Here is a 24,046-nt window from a genome sequence, read left to right on the forward strand (position 1 = left end):
GGAGGAGGCTCGCTCCGAGACCGTTCATTTCTACCATCCCTCGCAAGCGGCGCGGTGGCGCGGCTTGAACAGAGGGGGAGGAGGCTCGCTCCGAGACCGTTCATTTCAACCATCCCTTATAAGCGGCGCGGTGGCGCGGCTTGAACAGAGGGGGGGAACAGCGGAGTGATGTCATCATAAAACTGCTCGAGTCGAGCCCGCAGGGTCGACATAGAGAGTTCCTCGCACTCGGGGCAATCGCCCGCGAGGAGTGCGGCGGCGGCGTGGTCACGGCCCAGACAGAGAGCGCAGACACATGGCGGTCTCTGGTGCTGAGCTGCACGTGGCACGAGCCGCAGGTGGAACGAGGCGTTTTGATAAAAACGCTCGTGCTCTTTTATGAAACGTGTGACGCAACGGCGAGAACACGTGCAATGAAAGGATATAATGCTGCCGGATAGCAGAGCAGGCACGGATGGCTGAAGGTGGCGCGATGCTGCCGGCTTCTTCAGGCGCTGTCCTCTGCTTGCTCGTCTGCACGTTCAACGGCGGCGGGTTCCAGATCCAGCGATGCGAAGGGCTTCGCTGAAGAAAAGAAAATCGAATATGCAGCCCGTGAGCCCCGCTTATATACACGTGGCCACGCCCCACCTGTAGGCAAATGAAGCCAGGTGGGCGCGAAGCGCCCTCATTGGTCGCCACGTCACGCGGGCTCACCGATAGGCTGCTGCAGTTGCCAGCAGAGCAGCCAATAGCACGCTGGAATAGCCTGCTATGGTCTGCCAGGCTGCCGCACTGCGTTGACAATGTTACAAAATTAAGGATAATTTTGGGTTTTTCAGAAATCTCGAAGAAAGAATACTTTCCCGTAGCGTAAGGAACTTACGCAATACGAGAGAACCTCTCGTAAGAGAACAATTGTCTAAATTATGTTGCATATTCCTCAAAAGTTCTTGTGATGATATCACTAGTTGACAACACAGTACTATATTTTCGGAAATCATAGGCTATGATATTGCGCAGGTGCACGTGATGCAACGCTGTCAGAGCCGAAAGACTTATGTGTCAGACTCATTTTAGTGCAAAATAATCAGCTCAAAAACGATTGAATATACTGCAAATAGCCTACTAGTTTTTTATGTTTATTTATAATTAATTTAGGCAGACAACAAGGATATCAAGTACTGTGCACAGTGCGCAGCTAATTAATTTAACGTTTTTTTCCTAACATCATTTTTATTCGGAAATTTCAGGACTTCAGTCGACCAAGATTTTCTTTGGTTGATTACAGCCCTAGACTGTACAGAGCTACAAACCAGGCAGGAGGCAGACAGGAGACAGGAGCAATCGTTCAGGAGCCCGATCAGGAGATTATAAACAGTGATGTTGTCTACACTTGATGTGGCGCATCACAGCACGACACGACAGTAAACTGATGCCTCGTTCTATTGATGACGTACTGACATGAAGGACAAATGCTTCGCAATGGTCGCTTTTGTTGCGTCCAGTGTAAACAGCTTCTAGCTCTTGTGGCGCGCCACATCCAGTGTAGACAACATCACTGATTATAATGGGTTATATTGTCACCGCTCGCGTTCAGTGTAGACACGGTTTTAGACATTAATCAGACACTCTATCAGGCTGAGTTTCACACAAACCCTCTGCCAATCCTTCGATCCTGTTGATCGTCTCAACTTGCTCGTCATGTGATTAGTGAACTGTGATTCCTACTGCACTGTGTGTGTGCGTGCATGCGTGCGTGCGTGCGTGCGTGCGTGCGTGCGATTGCAGCTCGTGCTGGGTGAGCAGAGCAGCCGTTTTCAATAGTTTACAATTGACAGACAGCTTTTCACTCGACGAGAAATTTCATCACATTTTAATCTCACAAGCTCTCATGGCACGAGGTCTTGTCACACCCCTAGTAATCACTGATATTAACGTCTTCATTCCCTCCTTCAGACATTAGTAACTGACATTTGTTCTTATTTCTGTTACCAGGGCTCTCAAGTCTCACGCATTGGGCGTGAGACACACGCATTTCAACCGGCTCACAGGCCACACCTTGTATTTCTCATGCAGAGAAATTTCCAGGATAATGCCCACCAAGTTGCGCCGAGGAATCAAGTGAGTTCAGAAGGCCCTGCCACGCACCAGCCAATCAAATAAAAAATATAGCTACCGAACAGCCAATCAGAAAATAGCATTGCTGTATCCAGGTAAGATTTAAATATTCTCGCAACAACAACGTTTACATTCTGCCACCTACTGGTGGTTTAGTTTAATGTTTTCTTTCCAACATTTCTTATTTGTATATTCAAAAATATTTAAAACAATCTCATTACATTTTTCAGTGTAAATGATTTAATTTGATTGGCATTAACCCTACAGTGTCTTATTCTAATTTAATTTATAGATCAAATTTAAGAATATGAAATGAAAGAAGCATAGCCTATATTTAATAAGATTATGGGAAAATGCCCTTCATAAAAGGTAAAAATATCAAAGATATACAGATTTAAATATCTCAAAGCTGATTGAACACTGGTGAGTATTGCTTCAGAATAAACTATATTTACAAAACAGTAAATTCTGAAGAAAAAAAACATATTCCAAATTATTATGGATTATTAATTTGCCTCTTCCCTGACATCTTTTAAATAGAGAAATGCAAGAATTAATACTATGCACACACACATACACACACAGAAATGTTGAATTAAATTAAAAAACGATTTTTATTTATTTATTTATACAAATTGTTCACATCAGAACCTCGTCCCCACCCAAACCCCAGCTGCCGTCGCCAAAATCTCACTCTGAACTCAGTTCAAAACTTGAGAGCCCTGTGTTACTTATTACTAAAGTCTGACACTGAAAGAAAAAAATCTGGCTACAAATGAAAGAAAGACAAAAGAAAGAAAGAAAAAATAGAAGAATAAACAAAAACATTGTCTCAACAAGGGCTCAGGGCTTTACCTAGCTCAACTTTTTTTATCTATTTTAGTTCAAAAAATGATGTCAGAAAACTCACAGAAAACTGCACTTAAGCAGTTAATTATTTTACAATGCACAAATTAAATATATGTATACAAAAAAGTTAAGAATTGCATTTTTTTTCTCAGTATTGCTCATGTTTGTTTTTTGTTTTACTTCAAGGCATGTGGCAAACTGTGCAAACTGCAATCGCTTTCAGCAGGAACTTTCCAGAAAGTAAGTGCTTTGAAGGCTCTTGATAATGTTTTTCTCCTATCATTTTTGCACAGTTTTGTCATCTTGTTTAATTCAGTGTTCTGTTTGAATAATAGGTTTATTTAGGCAAGTGTAGAAAATAAAATGCCTTTTTTCAAACCAATATTAACGCTACACTGTGTAACTTTTTTAGTTTATTCTTAGCTAAAAACACTTAGTTCTTTCAAAAATATAAGTGCTCATTAATATTTATTTACTCCTTTCAAGTAATAAAGTATTCTCGTAAGTTTATTAAATGCCATTGAAAATACATACGTGTGAGGGGTTAGAATGCGGGTCGCCATGTTGCCCCTCCATCCTGAAAGTACATTAGCCAAAGAGGGACATGCCCGTAAATTCAAGCTTCGCCTTTCGCGTTTTAACACTCGATGGCACCGTGTCGAATGTGGACGAGGTCGAGCTGGAAGCCATGTTAATCTTGGACTAAATCGGCCACCGTAGGAGTTAAAACGAAATCGGAATTGAGAGGAACAGAAACTAAAATTCACTGGATGGTCATATACCTTTTCACCACTAGATGGGGGAAAATATCACACAGTGTAGCTTTAACTAAAGTTTGAATGAATCAAATCTTCAGTACATGAACAACAAGAACAAATGTATAAACTAAGGCAATTCTGTCTTTCTATGAATGCAGAGAAGATGACATTAAAGCAGTGAAACAGAAACTACAGAAACTAAGGTAATCATTTCTTTACATGTCTTCTGACTGAATAGCAGCAAATAAACTAAAGTTTTTGACCACTTTTCTGATCCATCTGTTTATTTGAATTATGTTTGTCTATTCTGTTTCCATCTTATGTGTCTATACATTCCTATCTAATATACTATAATACACTATATATATAAAACGGAGGCCAGCTAGTAGTCGCTGTGCGAGTAAACCTCACTCCTCTGATCTCAAGAGCTGACGCTAGGGGTTGCAGCCTTTAGCCTCCTTATTAGAGCGTCTGACTCTCATGCTGGTGGACCCTGGTTCGAGTCCTGCTTGGAGCAGGTGGTTCGAACAGGAGGGGTTAAATATACATATATAATAAACTATATACCGTACTTCAAGAAATCAGGATTCATTTGATTTACAGTGGTCACACTACTGGCCTACATTGTACTGCTGGAAAAATAGGCATGCTTAACAAGATTTCATCTTTACTATGAATGAGTTTGTCTGGAAGTTTCTTAATTTTTACTTTTATTATTATATGTCTGCACAAGACTCTAATCTGAGCAAACATTAAACTTTGCTGAAATAAAAAAATGTAGCTTTGGTCTTTGTTCTGGTAACTCTGCTAAACTATAATTACTAAAACTGAAACTGAAACTAAATATATATAAAAACTAAATAGAAATGTGTTCACAAAATAAAAACTAAACTAAAACTAGTAACACAATTTATTAAACTAACTAAAACTAAACTGAAATTTATAGAAATATAAAAACGAATTTAAAAATGCAAAACTATAATAACCTTTTTGTAAGTTAATATTTTATATTATAGTAAGTTTATATTATAGTAATATTATATTTATTCAATCTGTGTATATCTGAATAATCTCGTATGAGTTAATGCAGTAAAGCGCTTCATCGTACCGATCTTTAGCTTGAGCGCGCCCAGTTCAAACAGAAATGCACATCATTAATAACTACTGGAACTGGAATATACATAACACTGTAATAAGAACATTTTTGTAATAAATCGTTGTGAAATCTCTGGGTTTAGTTGTGTTTCAGCGCGCTGTTGTGGGAAGAGCGCGTCCGCAACACATTCTGACCAGCACGGTCTAGTTCGCTTGTGCATTCGAGTCATTTTAAGCATATATAAGTCATAATATTAAGTTTATGTAGTATAAACATCTGATTAATCTCATATAGGATGTGTTTTGTTTAGTTAATATCCCGCAGTGCTTCATTGTACCAGTGATCATCTTAAGCGCACATCCACAGGAGTTATAGGCCTTCTGACTACCTAACTTAGTTCACCTGTGCATGGTTTTGTGCAAATATAAGTTGTAATATTATATTTATTTTGTATAAATATCTGATTGTTCTCATATATGATGCGTTTAGTTGTTAATTCCATCTAACCACTTCAGTTTACGGTTGTTACATTTATGCATTTAGCAGACGCTTTTATCCAAAGCGACTTACAACTGAGGAATAAACAAAAACACAAAAAGTGCCTGAAGTCCTACGTTTTGGACATTACCCAGAGCATCATACGCTAGGGTAGGGAAGGAGTGATTCTGCCATCCGGATCGAGGTGGGAAGATCGTTCCACCAGCAATTGTCTGCCTCTCTGTGATGGTACCACAAGCCGTTGCTCCTTAGCTGAGCCATGGCTTCTGGTGGGGCTGTAGACTCGTAGGAGCGAGTAAAAGTATGCAGGAGCTGAGCTCGTGGTGGATCTGTAAGCAAGCGTCAGCGCCTTGAACTTGATGCGAACAGCGAGTGGTAGCCAGTGCAGAGAGATGAAGAGAGGTGTGACGTTGGCCCTTTTTGGTTCGTTGAAGACAAGACATGCTGCTGCATTCTGGATCATTTGGAGCATTTTGATCGCACATGATGGAAGTCCAGCCAGAAGCGCATTGCAGTAGTCAAGCCTAGAAATAACCAGGGCCTGGACGAGAAGCTGGGTTGCATGCCCTGTTAGGAATGGTCTGATCTTCCTGATGTTGTGCAGTGCAAACCTGCCTTTAAAATGTGGTCTTTGAAGGACAGCTGGTCTTCAAATGTTACTCCAAGATTTCTGACCGACCTTGATGGGGTGATCAGAGATGAGCCTAGCTGGATGGTGAAGTTGTGTTGTATTGTCAGATTGGCAGGGAAGACGAGCAGTTCAGTCTTTGCCAGGTTAAGCTGCAGGGGATGTTTTTTCATCCGTGCCGAGATGTCTGCAAGACAGCTGGAGATTCGTGCTGCTACTGTGAGGTCATCTGGTTGGAATGAAAGGTAGAGCTGAGTGTCATCAGCATAGCAGTGGTGAGAAGCCATGTGCCTGTATGATGGGTCCCAATGAAGTAGTGTAGATGGAGAAGAGGAGAGGAGAGGTCCAAGCACTGAGCCCTGAACCCCTGTGGTCAGTTGATGTGCTTTGGATACCTCCCCTCTCCAGGCAACCTTGAAAGACCTCCCTGTGATATAGGACTCAAACCAGTGGAGTTAAATCCCTGTGATGCCCAGAGATGAGAGGGTGGACAGAAGAATCTGATGATTGACCGTGTCAAAGGCAGCAGATAGATCAAGGAGGACGAGGACTGATGATTTGGAATCAGCTTTAGCTATCCGCAGGGCTTCAGTGACCGACAGTAGTGCAGTCTCTGTGGAGTGGCCCCTTTTGAAACCTGATTGGTTGATGTCCAGCTGATTATTCTGTGAGAGGAAAGATGAAACCTGATTGAAAACCACTCGTTCAAGTGTTTTTGCTATGAATGGTAGGAGAGAGACAGGTCTGTAGTTATCTATGAGTGATGAGTTTAATGTGGGTTTCTTAAGCAGTGGAGTTACCCGAACCTGCTTGAATGAGGTAGGGAAAATTCCGGTGCGGAGATGATGTGTGTGAGTGCTGGTAGGAGTGTAGGAGAGATGGTTTGAAGGAGGTGCGATGGGATGGGATCTAGAGGACAGGTGGTCGGATGGCTGGATAGGAGCAGTTTAGATACTTATGCCTCAGTGAGTGTAGCGTATGAGGAGAGATGATGTCCGTCTGTGGATGTGGCTGATGTAAAATCCTGTGTGTGTGTGTGTGTGTGGGGGGGGGTGATAACTGACTGCTGCTGGTTGTTGTTTTTTACACTTTTACACTTTTTTCGGATAACTTCTGTCCATACTTTATTGCACTACCTTAATCCACTGCTATATTTCTCATCTTAGCCTAACATATCACTGTACACATCTATCTGTAAAATTCAGTTTATAGTAATAGCCATCTGTATATTATATTATATTCATAGTTCATATTCACCTGTAAATTCTGTTTATAGTAATAGCCATTTGTATATTTATTCACTGTACATATTCACCTGTAAATTCAGTTCTGTTTATAGTAATAACCATCTCTCTACTTAAACATATTTATATATATTCAGTACATATCCATGTCCTGCACTTATGCAACCACTGTATATCCTGCACTTGCTGCTATTGCATTCTGGTTAGACATAAACTGCATTTCGTTGCCTTGTACCTGTACTTGTGTAATGACAATAAAGTTGAATCTAATCTAATCTAATCTATTTTGTTTGTGAAGAAATGGGCAAAATCATCGGCAGATATGGAGGTGGTGGGAGGAGGACAGAGGAGAGAGCTGAATGTTCTGAAGAGTGTGCGTGTGTTTGAGGTGTTCTTGATTGTGTTGTGGAAATATGAAGATTTAGCTGTATGGACTTCACCTGAGAAGGATGAGAGCAGAGATTGATACTTACTCAGGTCAGACGGGTCGGTTGATTTAAGCCATTTCCTCTCTGCTGCCCTGAGTTTGGTCCGGTGTTCACGAAGAACCAAAATGTTATCTGTAGTGCAGTTGTGTGAGTAGATGAGGTCAAGTTGGTTGCCAGATTTGTGGGTATGTGAAGTGATGAGGCGTTTGAGATCAAATGAGGCTAGGAGTGAGTGGAAGTCTGCAGCATACGGTTTGTTGATGTGAATGTTGAAGTCGCCAAGGACTACGAGAGGGCTGCCATCCTCTGGGAATAAGGACAGCAGCGCATCCAACTTCTCAACAAAGGTGCCTAATGGACCTTGGGGGCGGTAAATGACTACAATATGGGTTGTAACAGGAGTTGTAACTGTAATAGCGTGGTATTCAAATGAGTTGTTGTTGCATAGAGAGGTGTGTGTTGAGTATTTCCACTTGTTAGAAATTAGAAGACCTGTGCCTCCACCCCTCCCAGTGTGGCGAGGGGTGAGAGAGAAAGAGAAGTTGTTAGAGAGAGCAGCAGGGGTTGCTGAGTCTTCTGGATGGATCTGGCTGATGATTGAGACCTTCTCTGACATGAGGCCCTTCTCTGCTGGATATGAGGAAACAGGGGAGAACTCATTAGCCACTGCTTATCCGAGAGTTTGAAGTAGAGAGGGTGAGTGTTTTAAATACCTCGGGGTCCACATTAGTGAGGACCTCACCTGGACACTCAATACCACCCAGCTCGTTAAGAAGGGATAAAAGCGGCTGTACTTCCTGAGGAGACTGAGGAAGTTTGGCATGCCTTCTCTGCAGGCCATTTACCATCGCAGAGTCCACAGGAGAGCTGCCTCCATCATTAAGGACCCCACCTACTCTAGCATGGACTGTTCACACTTCTACCCTCAGGACGGAGGTATAGCAGTGTGAAATTAAGGACTTCTAGATTGATGAACTCCTTCTACCCCTCAGCTATCAGACTCTTAAACAGATGGCCAGTGGACATAGATTAGTCTCATCTATCTCATAGTTGGACTAATTTAAGTTATTGCCGATGCTATTATCGTTGCATTTTTTGCTAATGTTATTGCTGCTATTATCATGTAGTTGCTAATCATGCTAATGTATTATTGTTTTGCACATAGTCAAATTTAGTCAATATTGCACATTTGCATATGTAGATGTACTTAGTCTATAAATTATATTACACAGTCAAATTTTTACCTCTACAGCATTTTTATTTATTATGTTTGTGTGTGTGTGTGTGTTTAAAGAGTTAGTACTTTATTTAGTGTGTGTGTGTGTGTGTGTGTGTGTGTGTGTGTGTGTGTGTGTGTGTGTGTGTGTGTGTGTGTGTGTGTGTGTGTGTGTGTGTGTGTGTGTGTGTGTGTGTGTGTGTGTGTGTGTGTGTGTGTGCGTGTCAAGGTTATTATAGTTTAGCATTCTTAAATTAGTTTTTATTTTATTATCGTTTTCAATTTTGCTACAAATTTCAGTTTTCAGTTTAGTTTTAGTTCGTTTTATAAATTGTTTTGCTAGTTTTAGTTTAGTTTTTATTTTGTAAACACATTTCTATTTAGTTTTTATATATTTACTTTCAGTTTTAAGTTTTAGTAATTATAGTTTAGCAGAGTTACCAGAACAAAGTGTAAAGACCAAAATTTCAGCAAAGTTTAATGTTTGCACATATTAGAGTTTACTCTTATGCAGACATCCTAATAATAAAAAATAAAATAATGGAATACAGATTGTTTTATTTAATGCCATGTCAGCATCTAAGGCTATATTCATGGCAAAATTTTAATTACAAAAATACAAATATCACATAAATACAATAAAACCAAGCAAACAAACACAATGAGTCATATACAAGATTTCTTTAATCAACTTATGATTTAAAAAAAAAAATCCAAAACCTTTTCATGCATAATCTTAGTAAATAAGTCCTTAAGTGAAATAACTTGATAAAAGAGCATTCTTGTTTTAACCCAGGACAGTCCAACAAAATAGGTATGAGAGGGGAATCTTACAAAACATGCATAGAGTTGGGTCTTCACCTTTAAGAGTCAAACTATGACCTATACGACAAACAATGGTCTGAGATTGAACAAAGAACCAAATAAATGCAACGTAAAAATGATAAGTTCCAGACAAACTCATTCATATTAAAGATGAAATATTCTTAAACAATTAAAAGCTTATTTTAATTTCTTTAGTAGTACAATGTAGGCTAGCAGTGTCATCTAACATCATCTGACTCATTGCGGCTGCGTCCAACAGAATGATATCAGATACATTTCATACTAAGATTAATCTCACTTTTGTTGACTAAAGCAATCACTTTGTCATTCTTGTTGCATATAAATGTATGAAGAATCTACAAATAATACTATTTTTGTATCTCCCAGAGATGAAGCAGATACCGACAAAAAGAACCTCAAGGACTTCAAAGAAAGGTACATTATAGTGTATATGTTGCATACATAGACTGAAGTAAAGGAATATAATAAGAGTACTCAAATTTTGGCGTGTTCCTCCACAGGAACTAGGAATGATTTTAGTTCTAGAAACTAAACTTAGCTAAATATTAGCTAAATACTAAATTAGCTCCAACTTCAGAGTAGGGTCTAACCGAACGCATGCGAAACACCAGTACCTGCCATTTAAAAAATAAAAAAAAAGTTAACACACACAGATTACTGTCTATATTTACCACAGAAACTAACTCTACGAACACGCAACTTTTGAGAGTGCAACAAGGAAACTTTTCCTAGGGGAACCTTTAGTTCTCGGGGAACCACCCTGGTGGCTAGTTCCTATAACTAAGTTCTTAGAACTACCCAGTGCAAAAGCCCCTAATAAGTACATAATTTGGCAGGCTATTCAATAATTTTGGTCCTGCAATAGTGAAAGCATTACTGCCCCTTTGCTTAAGTCTTGACTTTTGGGGCCTTCAAAAGATTCAAAATGTTTTGTGGGTAAAAAAACAACAACAACAACAACAAAAACACTGGTGGGGAAATCATTTAGATCATTATTTAATAATTTTTAAACGTACAAATGAGGTGAGCAAAAGAAGCAATCAAGCAAACAATAGGGCGAGAATATGCAAGTGCTGTCAGTATCTGTAACATAATAGTAACTGTAGGGTAGAGCGGGGGAAACGTCTCGGTTACGTATGGTAACCCTCGTTCCCTGAAGGAGGGAACGGAGACGTACGTTGGACGTACCGACGAATTGGGATCACTTCTGGGAGCCCCTATCAGCTTCGAGCTATATAGAACCGGCCAATGAACAATGGTGTGCGAAATTTGCATCTCGCGCTCCGCCTGAATGCCATTCACTTCGGAGCCGAACGGCGTTTGAAGAGGACTCATATGAGTTTACAGCTGCTATCAGCAAGAGTTATTGTAATCTACGAGAACCGGAGAAGAGGTGGAACGCGGTGTTGGAGAGACGGCACACTTCAGAGGGATCGCGGTGCTCACAGCTGCTTCAAAAAAAGAGTGAAAAAACTGCTGTTTTCACAGCAACCTGTCGGTTCATGAGGGCGTTTTTCCCCATTTTGAGTACAGGCACAGGCTGCACTAAACCCTGTGCGCTGTCGCGTTTCCCCCTGAGTGCTTCAGCATGAGAGCGTTTCCTCTAAAAGAGTACACGGGTGACGCTGCGTCTTTTTCAAGATGTCATTCCACCCGTGCGTTTCTGGATGCGGTCGTTCCCTGGCGCCCACTGACGGTCACAATCGCTGTCTCACGTGTTTGGGCAAACAGCACGCTGAGGCGGCGTTTGTCGATAGTTCATGTTCCCACTGCGGGAACATGACTATCTCGGAACTAAGATCGAGACTCACCTACCTTCGGGCAGGCGGAGTCCCCTTACCCATCCCACGATCTAGTTCTATTCCTAATCAGAATAGACCTATTTCTTCGGATGGTCTGGGTGACCTGAGGATTACGTTTAGGGCACACCCGCCGAGTCAGTCTCCGCAGGCCCCTATTCCCTCAGTTCCGCAGCCGGTAGAGCTCCCGGGAGAACCCACTGGCCCCTCCTATGGGTGGCCAGCGGTGACTTTCGGAGCTCCGGTGGACGAACAGATGTCGATCGCTGCATCGGAGGGGTAGTTTCAGTCCTCGGAGGATTAAGGTTCGGCTGTACTGCCTCCCTCTGGGAGAGTGGCAACGGCCGCACCGGACCCCGAGATGGCTGCTATGCTTTCCCGGGCCGCCAAAAGGGTCGGGCTTGTGTGGAACCCTACACCATGTCCCGAACCCTCTAGGTTGGATGATTGGTTTCTCGGAGAGGGTCGCGCTGGTTCTCAGCGTCCCGCCCCGGTGCCTTTCTTCCCAGAGGTGCATGAGGTGCTCACGAGGTCGTGGACGGCACCTTTTTCTGCCAGAAACCGACCAAGTGACTCCTCCCCCCTCACTACCCTTGACGGCGGGCCAGCCTCCGTCTGCTCGTCGCCAAGGACGTCCGCCCGCCACCGCCTCCGCACCCGCCAAGGCACCGCAGCAGCCTACACCCAGCCGACAGCGTGACATATGACATGATCTTTAAAAACATTTAATAAAATTCAGAGTTTTAGACTTATCATCTTCAGATTTGAAATATAACATGGTCAAACATGTGGCTTCAGCTGTAGTGCACTTCTATTTTGCTAAAATGCCAACTTCAATTTTATTTTCATAAAGATATTTCATACAAATATATTTCTAATAACTTTACAAAACTTTGAAGCTTATTATAGTTATTTTTGATTATGAAAAAATTCTAATTTTGAATTATAATTTACAGTAAACTGCCAAGTATCTGCTTTCAAATGACGCCATACTTATGATTTTAGTGCAAAGGAATCATTAACTGTAACGGTTTTAGTCTGATTATGCCATTTCTTAGGATTTTTTCAAAAGCGGGGGTGCAGGCTAACATGTTAAACTATACAAAAATAGCACCTTCGCCACATTACATGCTAAACACAAATAGCAAGAGTAATAGCATCTAGCATTCATGCACAAACTATTCATTGAGAACTAGCTAAAGTGTTTGTTTTCCAGTAGATGGCAGCAATATTCCACTAAACTATGCACATTCATGTTTTCACCATGAATTAAACTGAGAAATTTAGATATTTAATGTGAATTTTAAATAAAATGTTGCTATTTTAAATAAACCTGTATATACTGTAAATATCATTACTAATTTTGGCAAATACATTTTAAAATTGCCGTATGTCCCCTTAAAACAAAATGTTTTGGAATTTGGGAACAGAAATAAAAACAAAATTGTTTGGGACAGAAACAAGAAACAAGATTTCAATCAGAAACTAGATTATTTTTCTCACCCCATTGGCAGATCATTTAGCTTGTTTTAAGCATAAACTTTTGATTTTATTTTCTAGAAAACATATCTTATGTCATTTTACATATCTAGTGCATCTTGATTTAAGAAGTTTTAGATATTTAGACTAGAAACAAGACAAAAATACTAAGTAAGAAGAGCATTTGTTGCACTGTATCCCTTATCTTTCCTACATCAGAGGGCTTCTGTCTTTTTGACACTACGATTCAGCCATCCGTCATAAATTATTGTAATGATACGATGAAGGCAGGATTCAAATGCAAGTAAAATGTATTTTAGACAACAGCACAGACGATGACAGCAAGCGAGATGTAAGTCCAGAGCAAAGATCACTCAGTAGCACAGGGACGCTGCAGGCAGCCCAGATCTCTGACGCGAGAAGGCAGATGGTGAGGGAAACGATGACGAACAGGCAGGACACAGGCAACGGCAGGAAACACACAGGAACAGGCGGGAACACGGGGAACATCCAACAATGCTCTGACAAAGACAAGGAGAATACAGGGAGACTAAATAGGGTGTGCTGATGAACACACACAAACACACACACACACACACACACACACAAGATATGAGACAGTGAATTCATGAACATGACAGTACCCCTCCCCCTAGGAGTGCCTCCTGACGCTCCCAGGAGAACCTACCTGTTGATTGTAATCATCAATAAGGGGGTGGTCCAGAATGTCCCTAGCAGGTACCCTACTTCTCTCCTCCGGACCGTAACCTTCCCAGTCCACCAGATACTGGAATCCGCGTCCCCTCCGTCTCGAGTCCAGAATACGATTGACCGAATATGTTGGTTCCCCATCTACGAGTTGCGGAGGTGGGGGAACCGGGACAGGCGGATTAAGGGGAGGATGAAAAACAGGCTTTAAATTGGATACATGGAAGGCGGAATGAATTCTCCTGTACGCTGGAGGTAGTTTGAGGCGGACTGTCACCGGACTAATAATCTTGGTGACAGTGAACGGGCCGATAAATTTGGGAGCAAGTTTATTAGACACGGAGCGGAGCGGAATATTCTTGGTAGAAAGCCACACTTTTTGACCCACGACGTATACGGGAGGCTTAGCCTGGTGGCGATCGGCTTTAGCCTTAGTGCGCGCCCCCACCTGGAGCAGAGTCTCACAGGCTCTGGTCCACGTGCGGTGGCACCTCTGGACGAAGGCGTGAGCGGAGGGGACCGCGACTTCGGAATCCAGACTCGGAAAAATAGGTGGCTGGTAACCTAAACTACACTCAAAAGGGGAGAGGCCCGTTGATGACACTGGTAACGAGCTATGAGTGTACTCTACCATAGAAATTTGTTGACTCCAGGATGAAGGATTCTTGGAGACCAAACATCGCAACACCCACTCCAGATCCTGGTTGGCTCGCTCGGTCTGACCATTGCTCTGGGGATGGTAACCCAAAGACAGACTGACCGTTGCCCCTAGTAATTTACAGAACTCCCTCCAGAATTTGGACACAAATTGGCAACCTCTGTCAGAGACCACGTCCATTGGGAGGCCATGTAACCGAAAGATGTGGTCTATAACAGACACAGCTGTCTCCTTGGCTGAAGGTAATTTGGGCAAGGGAATGAAATGTGCTGCCTTCGAGAACCGGTCCACTACGGTTAAAACAACCGTCATGCCATTAGAGGGCGGGAGGGCGGTGATAAAATCTAGTGCAATGTGGGACCAGGGTCTCGAAGGGATAGCCAGCGGATGAAGTAACCCATCAGGAGGTCGGTTAGACGTCTTACCTTCTAACCAATGCCGCCACTCCTCCAACGCTAACTTGACGGACAACAACTCTCTGTTACCAATGTCATAATTATATTCGGCAGGCGACAGACGATGGGACAAAAACGCGCAAGGATGCATCTTATCGTCTGAAGAAGAACGTTGGGATAGAACTGCACCTACCCCCACCTCTGACGCATCGACCTCTACCACGAACTTACGTGAGGGATCAGGGGCAACGAGAATGGGAGCCGAAACAAAGCGACTTTTGAGGTTAGCAATTACAGCCTCAGCTGTATTAGACCACCTGAACAACGTTCTGGGAGAGGTCAAGGCGGTCAGAGGCGCGGCTAGTTGGCTGAAGTTGCGAATGAAACGCCGGTAGAAGTTGGCAAACCCCAGAAACCTCTGTAGGGCCTTACGGGAATCTGGACTTGGCCAATCTACCACTGCCTTAACCTTGTCAGGGTCCATACGCACTCCCTCAGACGAGACGATGTACCCTAGGAAAGGAACAGACTCTGCATGAAAAGCGCATTTCACCGCCTTGACAAAAAGCCCATTCTCTCGCAACCTCTGAAGCATTCGTCTGATGTGTTGAATGTGTAGAAAAAATCAATATGTCATCCAGGTAAACATATATGAACTGGTCAACAAAGTCTCTCAACACATCATTGACGAGTGCTTGGAAAACCGCTGGGAAATTGGATAGCCCGAACGGCATCACCAAATATTCAAAATGGCCCCTAGGGGTGTTAAAAGCAGTTTTCCATTCATCCCCCTTCCTGATGCGAACCAAATGATAAGCGTTACGTAAGTCCAATTTTGTGAAGATGGATGCTCTCTGCAACCTTTCAAAAGCTGAAGACATTAGCGGCAAAGGATGGGTATTCTTCACCATGATGTTGTTCAGCCCCCGTTAGTCAATGCAAGGTTGCAGAGTGCCATCCTTCTTCCCCACAAAAAAGAACCCCGCCCCCGCTGGAGAAGAGGAAGAACAGATGAATCTGGAGGCTAGAGAATCAGAAATATATTTCTCCATGGCCTCCCTCTCTGGAGCAGAAAGAGAGTAAAGCTTGCCTCTAGGCAGAGACTTACCTGGGAGTAAATCTATAGCACAGTCGTAGGGACGATGCGGAGGAAGAGAAGCAGCACGGTCGAGATTAAAGAGCCACGGACTTTCTGACACTCAGGGCAACTTTTACAGTATTGAGTCACATCCCTCCTTAGTCCCGGCAAGTAGAAGTTTCTTTTGATGCAAGCTAAGGTCTTGGGTTTTCCTAGGTGGCCAGCCCAGGGAACTGAATGGCTCAACTGAAGGATTACCTCTCGGACACATTGTGGCACGACAAGCTGGTTTGTCGACTCAAACTGGCAATAAAGAATTCCCTTTTGGAATAAATACCTTTCAGCAGAGTCAGTGTCATCAGCATTGCCTGTAGCTTCATGTTCTGCTTTCTTGAGGTACGGAGCCAGGCTAACCTCCTCCTGCTGGAGCTGGATAATGTTAGTGGGCACCTGGAAACTTTGAAACAAGTCACATGAGGGTTTAGCCGGTATTTTGGAAACATTATATGCAAGCTTGTCCCGCCGTCTTTCACTACGGGACTTCCGCGACTTTGAAGGTTCCACTTCAATATCCACATCGAAGAAAGGTAAAGTACTGAGTGTCTGCGTCGGTTCCTCTGCCCGTTTCCCTTTTGCCCTGGTGACTACAACATTGCAAAGCTGTTCTGGCTGCAGTAAATCCAAAAGCACTGGTAAATCATGCCCCAGAATCACAGGATACGGCAAATTATCTGCCACCCCAACGTCCAGGAGATAAGTCGGTCACTGTACTTCAATGTAAAGACCTGTGGTAGGTAACAATTTCTCATCGCCATGGACACAGCATATCAGTCTCTTGTCAGAAGGATTAATCAAGGCAGGTGAAACAAACTGTGTACCAATGTCTGGTTGCTGCCAGTGTCAACTAGAGCATGGAGTTCTTTACCGTTCACTTCTACAGTGGTCATCCTTAAGGACAGTCCAGGCTTTACAGGCGCTGCATTATTTCTGGGCACATAACACACTTGAGAGAGCTTGACAACGTTCTTCGGGCAAAAACGTTTGGTATGACCCTCTTGGCCACACAGGTAACAAATAGGCACTTTCTTAGGTGGTTTAAAAGACATCACAGAGTCAGATTTTCCTCCTACAGGAGGCTTACCAGAAGAGTTGTACTGGGGCGGATGAAAGACATGGGGCTTGCGAGAATCTCTCCTATCCCCCCCCCGAACTCCATGACTGGTTCCTTCCCCGGGCAGCAACGAACACATCCGCTAATGATGCAGCTTCAGCAGCAGTATCAGGGCCCCGCTCACGGATCCATACCTGAAGCTCAGGAGAGAGCATTTGGAGATACTGCTCAAGAATGATTATTTCTCCAATTTCCTCAACAGTTTTACCTTTCGGGCGAATCCACTTCCCATACAGCTCCTTCAGCCTGGCATACAGCTCATTGGGACTCTCAGACGATTCAACCTCCAGAGAACGAAATCTTTTTCGATAAGTTTCTAAATTAATGTCGTACTTTCTCAGAATAGCCGACTTAACACAATCATAATCAAGAGAGTCATCAATGTCCATAAGCACATATGCCGCTCGGGCCTTACCAGTCAGTAGGGGCATCAGGCGGAATACCCAGTCAGCCTTAGGCCAACAACACACTGCAGCAATCCTCTCAAAGGTTATCAAAAAGTGTTCTGTCATCAGAGTCACTTAATTTTTCTAATCTAGGCTCTTTAATCAAGGACTGACCTCTATCCTGGTCCACGTGGTGACTTTCTCTTTCGCTCCTTTTAGGAGGTGGTCGGCCAGAATCAAGGTCACCATCCTGCATTTCCCCAGGACATGAATTCATAGAAAGTGGATCAGGGGTGGGTGGAGTACGAGTACGAGCTTGCACCTCCATCTGAAGCAGGCCAAACTGATGCTGCAATGCCTTAAATCTTCGTTCTTGTTCCTTTTGCTCTTGGGCCCTCCCGGCCTCCCGAGCATCCATTTGCATCATGTGGGCTCGGAACAAACTTGTCAGATCTGCAAGCGTTGGCTCCCGACCTCCAGACTCCTCTGTGACAATCTACTCACCATCCTCTATGGTCTCCACCTCACCTTCCTGTGCTTCCATTGGCACAACCCTTTGTGCCCCTTTTCATAGCTCAAAAAACAGGGAGGACGGAAAGATAATTTACCAAAATAATTAACCAAAAAGGACCAAAAAATAATTTATTTAAATGCCAAACAAAGTGACAAATTAAATAACTTGGAAAACTGAATGAAAATTAAGTCAGGTCTGGGCCCATAAACAAAGGTAAACTAAAGAGAATCAAAACTGAACAATAATCAAACAAACAAACCAGACAAAAAAAACATGGCCTCCCAAATGCCACACATGGGGAAACTTATATACACAAAGGACTATTCCATTACGCACACCAGGAACGACAAACACCAATTAAACCCAGTTAGAATGAATATTGTAATTCATTCACAAAAAATAAAGAAATGGGTCATAAACAAATTAGTTATATACACAAACAATTATAATAAACAAAACAAACAAATAAACAAACAACCCTACATCCCCCCAGCTAATCTGCAACATGGGCTCAACCACTGGAACAAAATGACGGCCACTGGCACCAGCCGGTCCTTTATTAGAACGGACCTCCACTGAAGTGCAGCGCTTTGCCCAGACAACGTCAAACCTCCACTTTCCACACGTAGGTAACTTAAACTCAAAAGAAATAACTGTTAACACAATATACCACTCATAACTAGAAAGTGTGCACCCAAACTAGTCATGTATGGTAAAAGTGTAAATTAGAAATAAAGTGGTGAAAATGAACCAAAGCTGTATCTGTCTTTATTATGAAAATATATATAGGGGGATCTGCAACTAAAATGTTTAATTATGCATTATACTAAAGGAAAACCAAAATAACATTTAAACAAATGAAAGAGAAAGATGCATGTCTGTGTGTGTGGTTTAGTTACCGCCTTGCTGTGTGGCCACGTTGTCGGCCATCACATGCGCTCTCCCGAACTGCTCCAAGCGCCGCTCGCTTCGATACCATGTGACATTGACATAAACAGCTTCCAGAAATCGCTATAACATGCAGATAGACACGTTTGAAGATAATAAACAGACAATCGCGACAATATATGGCTTATCTGTGTTATTTATACAATGTTGGGTGTTTTCATAATAGATTATATTTATAATGCAATGCTATACAAGCTTTTATAATTATGCAGAATATTATAAAATGATATATTTTCTGTCAGATTTTTTTATCCAAAGCCAAATGTGATCACATAAGGTTATTTAAAACATTTGACTTGTGATATAAAGAAGGTTTGGAGTAAAAACATGGTTTTAATTCTATTAATTGCTAATAAATTGGTGTAATAAATCATAAATTATGGTTTAATAAATCATAAATTGTCGTGGCAGATAATAAAGATTGTTTTAAGCAAAAACTCACTTCATTTTGATTTCCCCCCCAGAAATTTTAACTTATCTAGTAAATTAATCTTGATTTAAGAATTTTAAATATTTGGACTGGAAACAAGAAAAAATACCAAATAAGAAGTTTTTTTTTTGCAGTGTAGTCAAATCTTTTGATCATTTAAAATATAATAGGCCTTTGTTGACTACATTCCAAATAAAATAAATTACAAAAATATATATATATATATTTCCTTTGCTCTGTTGCTCTGTCATATAGGCCTACAACTGAACAGGGGCCCCTTAACTCAAAATCCGTGGCAGTTTCACGGAATCGCCGAAAATTGTGATGGGTCCACGGAAGTGATGCCTATGCAAGTCAATGACAGTAAAAAGGAGACATGATTTTATGAATATGTATAGGCTACTTTTATATTTTGGAGCAACTAACTCCACTCCTACCCTATGTATAGGCTACTTTTATATTTTGGAGCAACTAACTCCACTCCTACCCTAAACCTACCCACTCTCAAAAATATAAAACATATAACAGGCAAATACAAGTTCAGTCACAGGTATTTATTGCAAAAACTGACCAAAAACAGCATAAAAGTATTAACTCATGTTGCATTCCAAGTCTTCTGAAGTCATACAATATCTTCATGTGAAGGACAGAGTTGATCTTAATGTTTTAATCGCTAAAATGATGATCCCGCCGCTCCATTAACACACTCATTCATATCTCTTTCAAATAATACACACGACTCTTTAGCGTGACGCAATCTGTCACGAGACACACGAGAGCCAATGACATTTTACAATCAAAGCCGACGTAATGACGCAATTGGTCACGAGGCATACGACAGCCAATGCTGTCAAAGCTGACGTAACGTTTCTTCCGGCGGTAAAATTTGAAATGTGTTCCTGATCTTTGGCGGATGGACTCGATGCTGCTGATCGCTTTTGGGGATTTGGTAACACTTTATTTTAAGGGTCCAGAATAATGCATTAGTTAAGCATTAATTAAGGGTTAACTTGTTCACAACTAAGCATTAGTTAAGCACGAACACACTAGTAATTAATGCTTAACTTTACATTTAAAGGGTCCGTAATTATGCATTAGTTAAACTAGTAATTAATGATTTGCTTGTTCACAATTATGCATTAGTTAAGCATGGACACAATAGTTATTAATGATTAACTTAACATTACAGTAAGGGCATATTAGACATTATTTACAACTTAATAAGCCATAAATTATTTTTCTGTAGCTGTGTAATTATATGTCTGTATTTTCTGTTAAGTTAACTGAACAATAAGCTAGTAATTATTTTTAATTACTGCTGATTTTGCCATTATAAATTGCTAAAATAGTGTAATAAAGACAATTTGAGCCCCTATTCTGAAGTGAAAGTTTTATTCTCATTAATTAATGCACTTATTGAATGATATTTAAGTTTATTAACCAGAATAAGCCAATAATTAAGCCTAACTACCATTAATACAGTACTAATAAAGGCAATTTGACCCCCTATTCTGAAGTGAAAGTTTAATCCTCATTAATTATGACACTTATTCAGTGATATTTAAGTTTATTAAGAAGAATAAGCCAATAATTAAGCCTAACTACCATTAATACAGTACTAATAAAGGCAATTTGACCCCCTATTCTAAAGTGAAAGTTTAATCCTCATTAATTATGGCACTTATTCAGTGATATTTAAGTTTATTAACCAGAATAAGCCAATAATTAAGCCTAACTACCATTAATACAGTACTAATAAAGGCAATTTGACCCCCTATTCTAAAGTGAAAGTTTAATCCTCATTAATTATGGCACTTATTCAGTGATATTTAAGTTTATTAACCAGAATAAGCCAATAATTAAGCCTAACTACCATTAATACAGTACTAATAAAGGCAATTTGACCCCCTATTCTAAAGTGACAGTTTAATCCTCATTAATTATGGCACTTATTCAGTGATATTTAAGTTTATTAACCAGAATAAGCCAATAATTAAGCCTAACTACCATTAATACAGTACTAATAAAGGAAATTTGACCCCCTATTCTAGTAAGTTTATTGACCAGAATAAGCGGCTTTTACGGACACAAAACATACTTTTGTTGAATATTTGGATAAATGGTTTAAGGTAAGGTTAACATTGAAACAAACTTATTATGTATTACAGAAAAAAAAAACGAAAAATATATTTTATATCATTAAAAAATATGTACAATTCCTCTTTTACCATTTTATAGATACATGTTATATCCCTTAACCCAAACATAACAAACAGAGAATAAAAATGACAATACAACTTAATGAGCAGAAATGTTTTGGAAAATTAAAATTTTAGTAACAATATAGCATTACAATTATATGTTGAGCCACTAATCTCACTCAAACCTCTAAACCTACATATAACCATTTCTTAAAAGTATGTAACGTTAGGGTGAACTCATGAAGAAAAAACATAACAAAAGTGTTATCACAATAATTTCTTTATTGTGAAAATGTCAAAAGCGGTACAAATAGTAGTCCAAATGACGATATGTTGCAGTCGGAGTCCTCTCTGGCGATATAGAGAATTTAAGTTATTTAATTTAAGCTTCACTCCACTATTTGAAGGCGCGCGCGTTTCTCATTCAAACACTAAAACACGGCATGTCGCAATCGGTGACGAAGCAGGCGAGAGCCAATGAGCGTTTGATATCACTGCCGTAAAACGAGTTTTTTGAATTCATAACGTGCGCGGGATTTGTTTGCGGTCGCTGTTGAACATGAAGATGAAGATCGCTGAATAAAGATCATCGTATGGATTCTAAAGATGTGGATTACAGCGAAAAAATTAAATTGGTGTATTTTGTGAATTTATGTTGCGTTTTGGTGTACTTTCTAGTCATTGTGTCCACGGCAAACAAAATAAGTATTACATGATAAATAATGGTTAAATGATTACAGAAATGTTACTCATTTTAGAGTTTTAAAGTGAAGTTTTGTTTAACGTAATCCTTTGAACCGAGTTTGCAGCAGAAATCACAAACAGCGAAATGTTTAGTGATAATTCAATAAGTGCCATAATTAATGAGGATACAACTTTCACTTTAGAACAGGGGGTCAAATTGCCTTTATTAGTACTGTATTAATGGTAGTTAGGCTTAATTATTGGCTTATTCTGGTTAATAAACTTAAATATCACTGAATAAGTGCCATAATTAATGAGGATTAAACTTTCACTTTAGAATAGCTGGTCAAATTGCCTTTATTAGTACTGTATTAATGATAGTTAGGCTTAATTATTCGCTTATTCTGGTTAATAAACTTAAATATCACTGAATAAGTGCCATAATTAATGAGGATTAAACTTTCACTTTAAAATAGGGGGTCAAATTGCCTTTATTAGTACTGTATTAATGGTAGTTAGGCTTAATTATTGGCTTATTCTGGTTAATAAACTTAAATATCATTCAATAAGTGCCATAGTTAACTTTCACTTCAGAATAGGGGCTCAAATTGTCTTTATTACACTATTTTAGCAATTTATAACGGCAAAATCAGTAATTAAACATAATTACTAGCTTATTGTTCAGTTAACTTAACAGAAAATAAAGACATATAATTACACAGCTACAGAAAAATAATTTATGGTTTATTAAGTTGTAAATAATGTCTAATATGCCCTTACTGTAATGTTAAGTTAATCATTAATAATTATTGTGTCCATGCTTAACTAATGCATAATTGTGAACAAGCAAATCATTAATTACTAGTTTAACTAATGCATAATAAAATGTAAAGTTAATCATTAATTACTAGTGTGTTCGTGCTTAACTAATGCTTAGTTGTGAACAAGTTAACCCTTAATTAATGCTTAAATAATGCATTATTCTGGACCCTTAAAATAAAGTGTTACCGGGGATTTCTTCACCCAAATTAATCGTTTGGCCTTGGAACACTTGGAATATTTGTACTTTATGAATAAATTGTGCCTGCAGTCGTATCTGCCTGTTATATCCTGTTTTTTATAATACACAAATGGGTAGGTTTAGGGAAGGGATTGGGTTACGTGTTCAAAACGTGTCTAAATACTGTAAAAAAAAAAAGAAGAAAATAATTGTAAATAAATTTATGCTGGCTGATTAAATCGAAAATCACACTCAATGTCATAATGGCAAAAATCATAGTTTCATGATGATAACAATGCCGTGAAACTGCCATGGATTTTGAGTTAAGGGTCCCTGTTCATTTCACGGAATTCTGTGAGATCAGGTTGAGGCCTACCTGAAGTTCATTCATTATGCAGCTCATTATGCGAATGATTATGTTCTTTTGACATCTCAGGTGTTATCTCATCATTATTCATTAGATATCACGCCTCCTCGCATATTGGCTTTGTGAAGAAAAACTCGTACAAATTTTAAATCAGTGTATTGTTTATGTGAATGAGTAGGCTCAATGATTCTCACATCAGCAAAAACTCTAGGCAACAACACCCATTAGTCAAAAGTATTGTGGACACATATCTATTGTGTGTTTTGAGGCCTTAATTTTAAAACAATTTTTTTAGTTTTTTCAAAAAACGTGCATAAACATTTTTCTCTCAAAAATACAAGCATGTACATACATGTTGCGCTCATATTATGGTAGCCCAGTTTGTACTGAATACAGTGTAATTACACTTTTGTCATTAATGTGTTTATAAGCAACTGAAAAAAACACAAATGTCAAAGCATTTCAAAACTTCTAAAGGGCCCCAAAACAGCTCAGACTCCTAAGGGTTAAAGTGCTTGAAGTACTTGAATTTAACTTTTTGAAATTGAAGTCCTAGAAAACCCTT

At 40.3% G+C, this 24,046-nt stretch overlaps 1 protein-coding gene across 1 annotated transcript in view; it reads left to right on the forward strand.

Moving 5' to 3' along the window:
- LOC307127911 (uncharacterized protein) overlaps positions 1 to 24,046 on the forward strand; it is a 108,618-nt gene that overhangs the window by 55,521 nt on the left and 29,051 nt on the right. Inside the window, exons 8-11 of the mRNA XM_079819412.1 lie at positions 1,978 to 2,103; positions 3,136 to 3,189; positions 3,866 to 3,910; positions 10,030 to 10,077. Of these exons, the coding sequence (XP_079675538.1) occupies positions 1,978 to 2,103; positions 3,136 to 3,189; positions 3,866 to 3,910; positions 10,030 to 10,077 (273 nt within the window). The remainder of the gene's footprint in view (positions 1 to 1,977; positions 2,104 to 3,135; positions 3,190 to 3,865; positions 3,911 to 10,029; positions 10,078 to 24,046) is intronic.

The sequence above is a fragment of the Gobio gobio genome (genome assembly GCF_949357685.1).
Source record: "Gobio gobio genome assembly, chromosome: 1".
Classification (NCBI taxonomy): Eukaryota; Metazoa; Chordata; class Actinopteri; order Cypriniformes; family Gobionidae; genus Gobio; species Gobio gobio.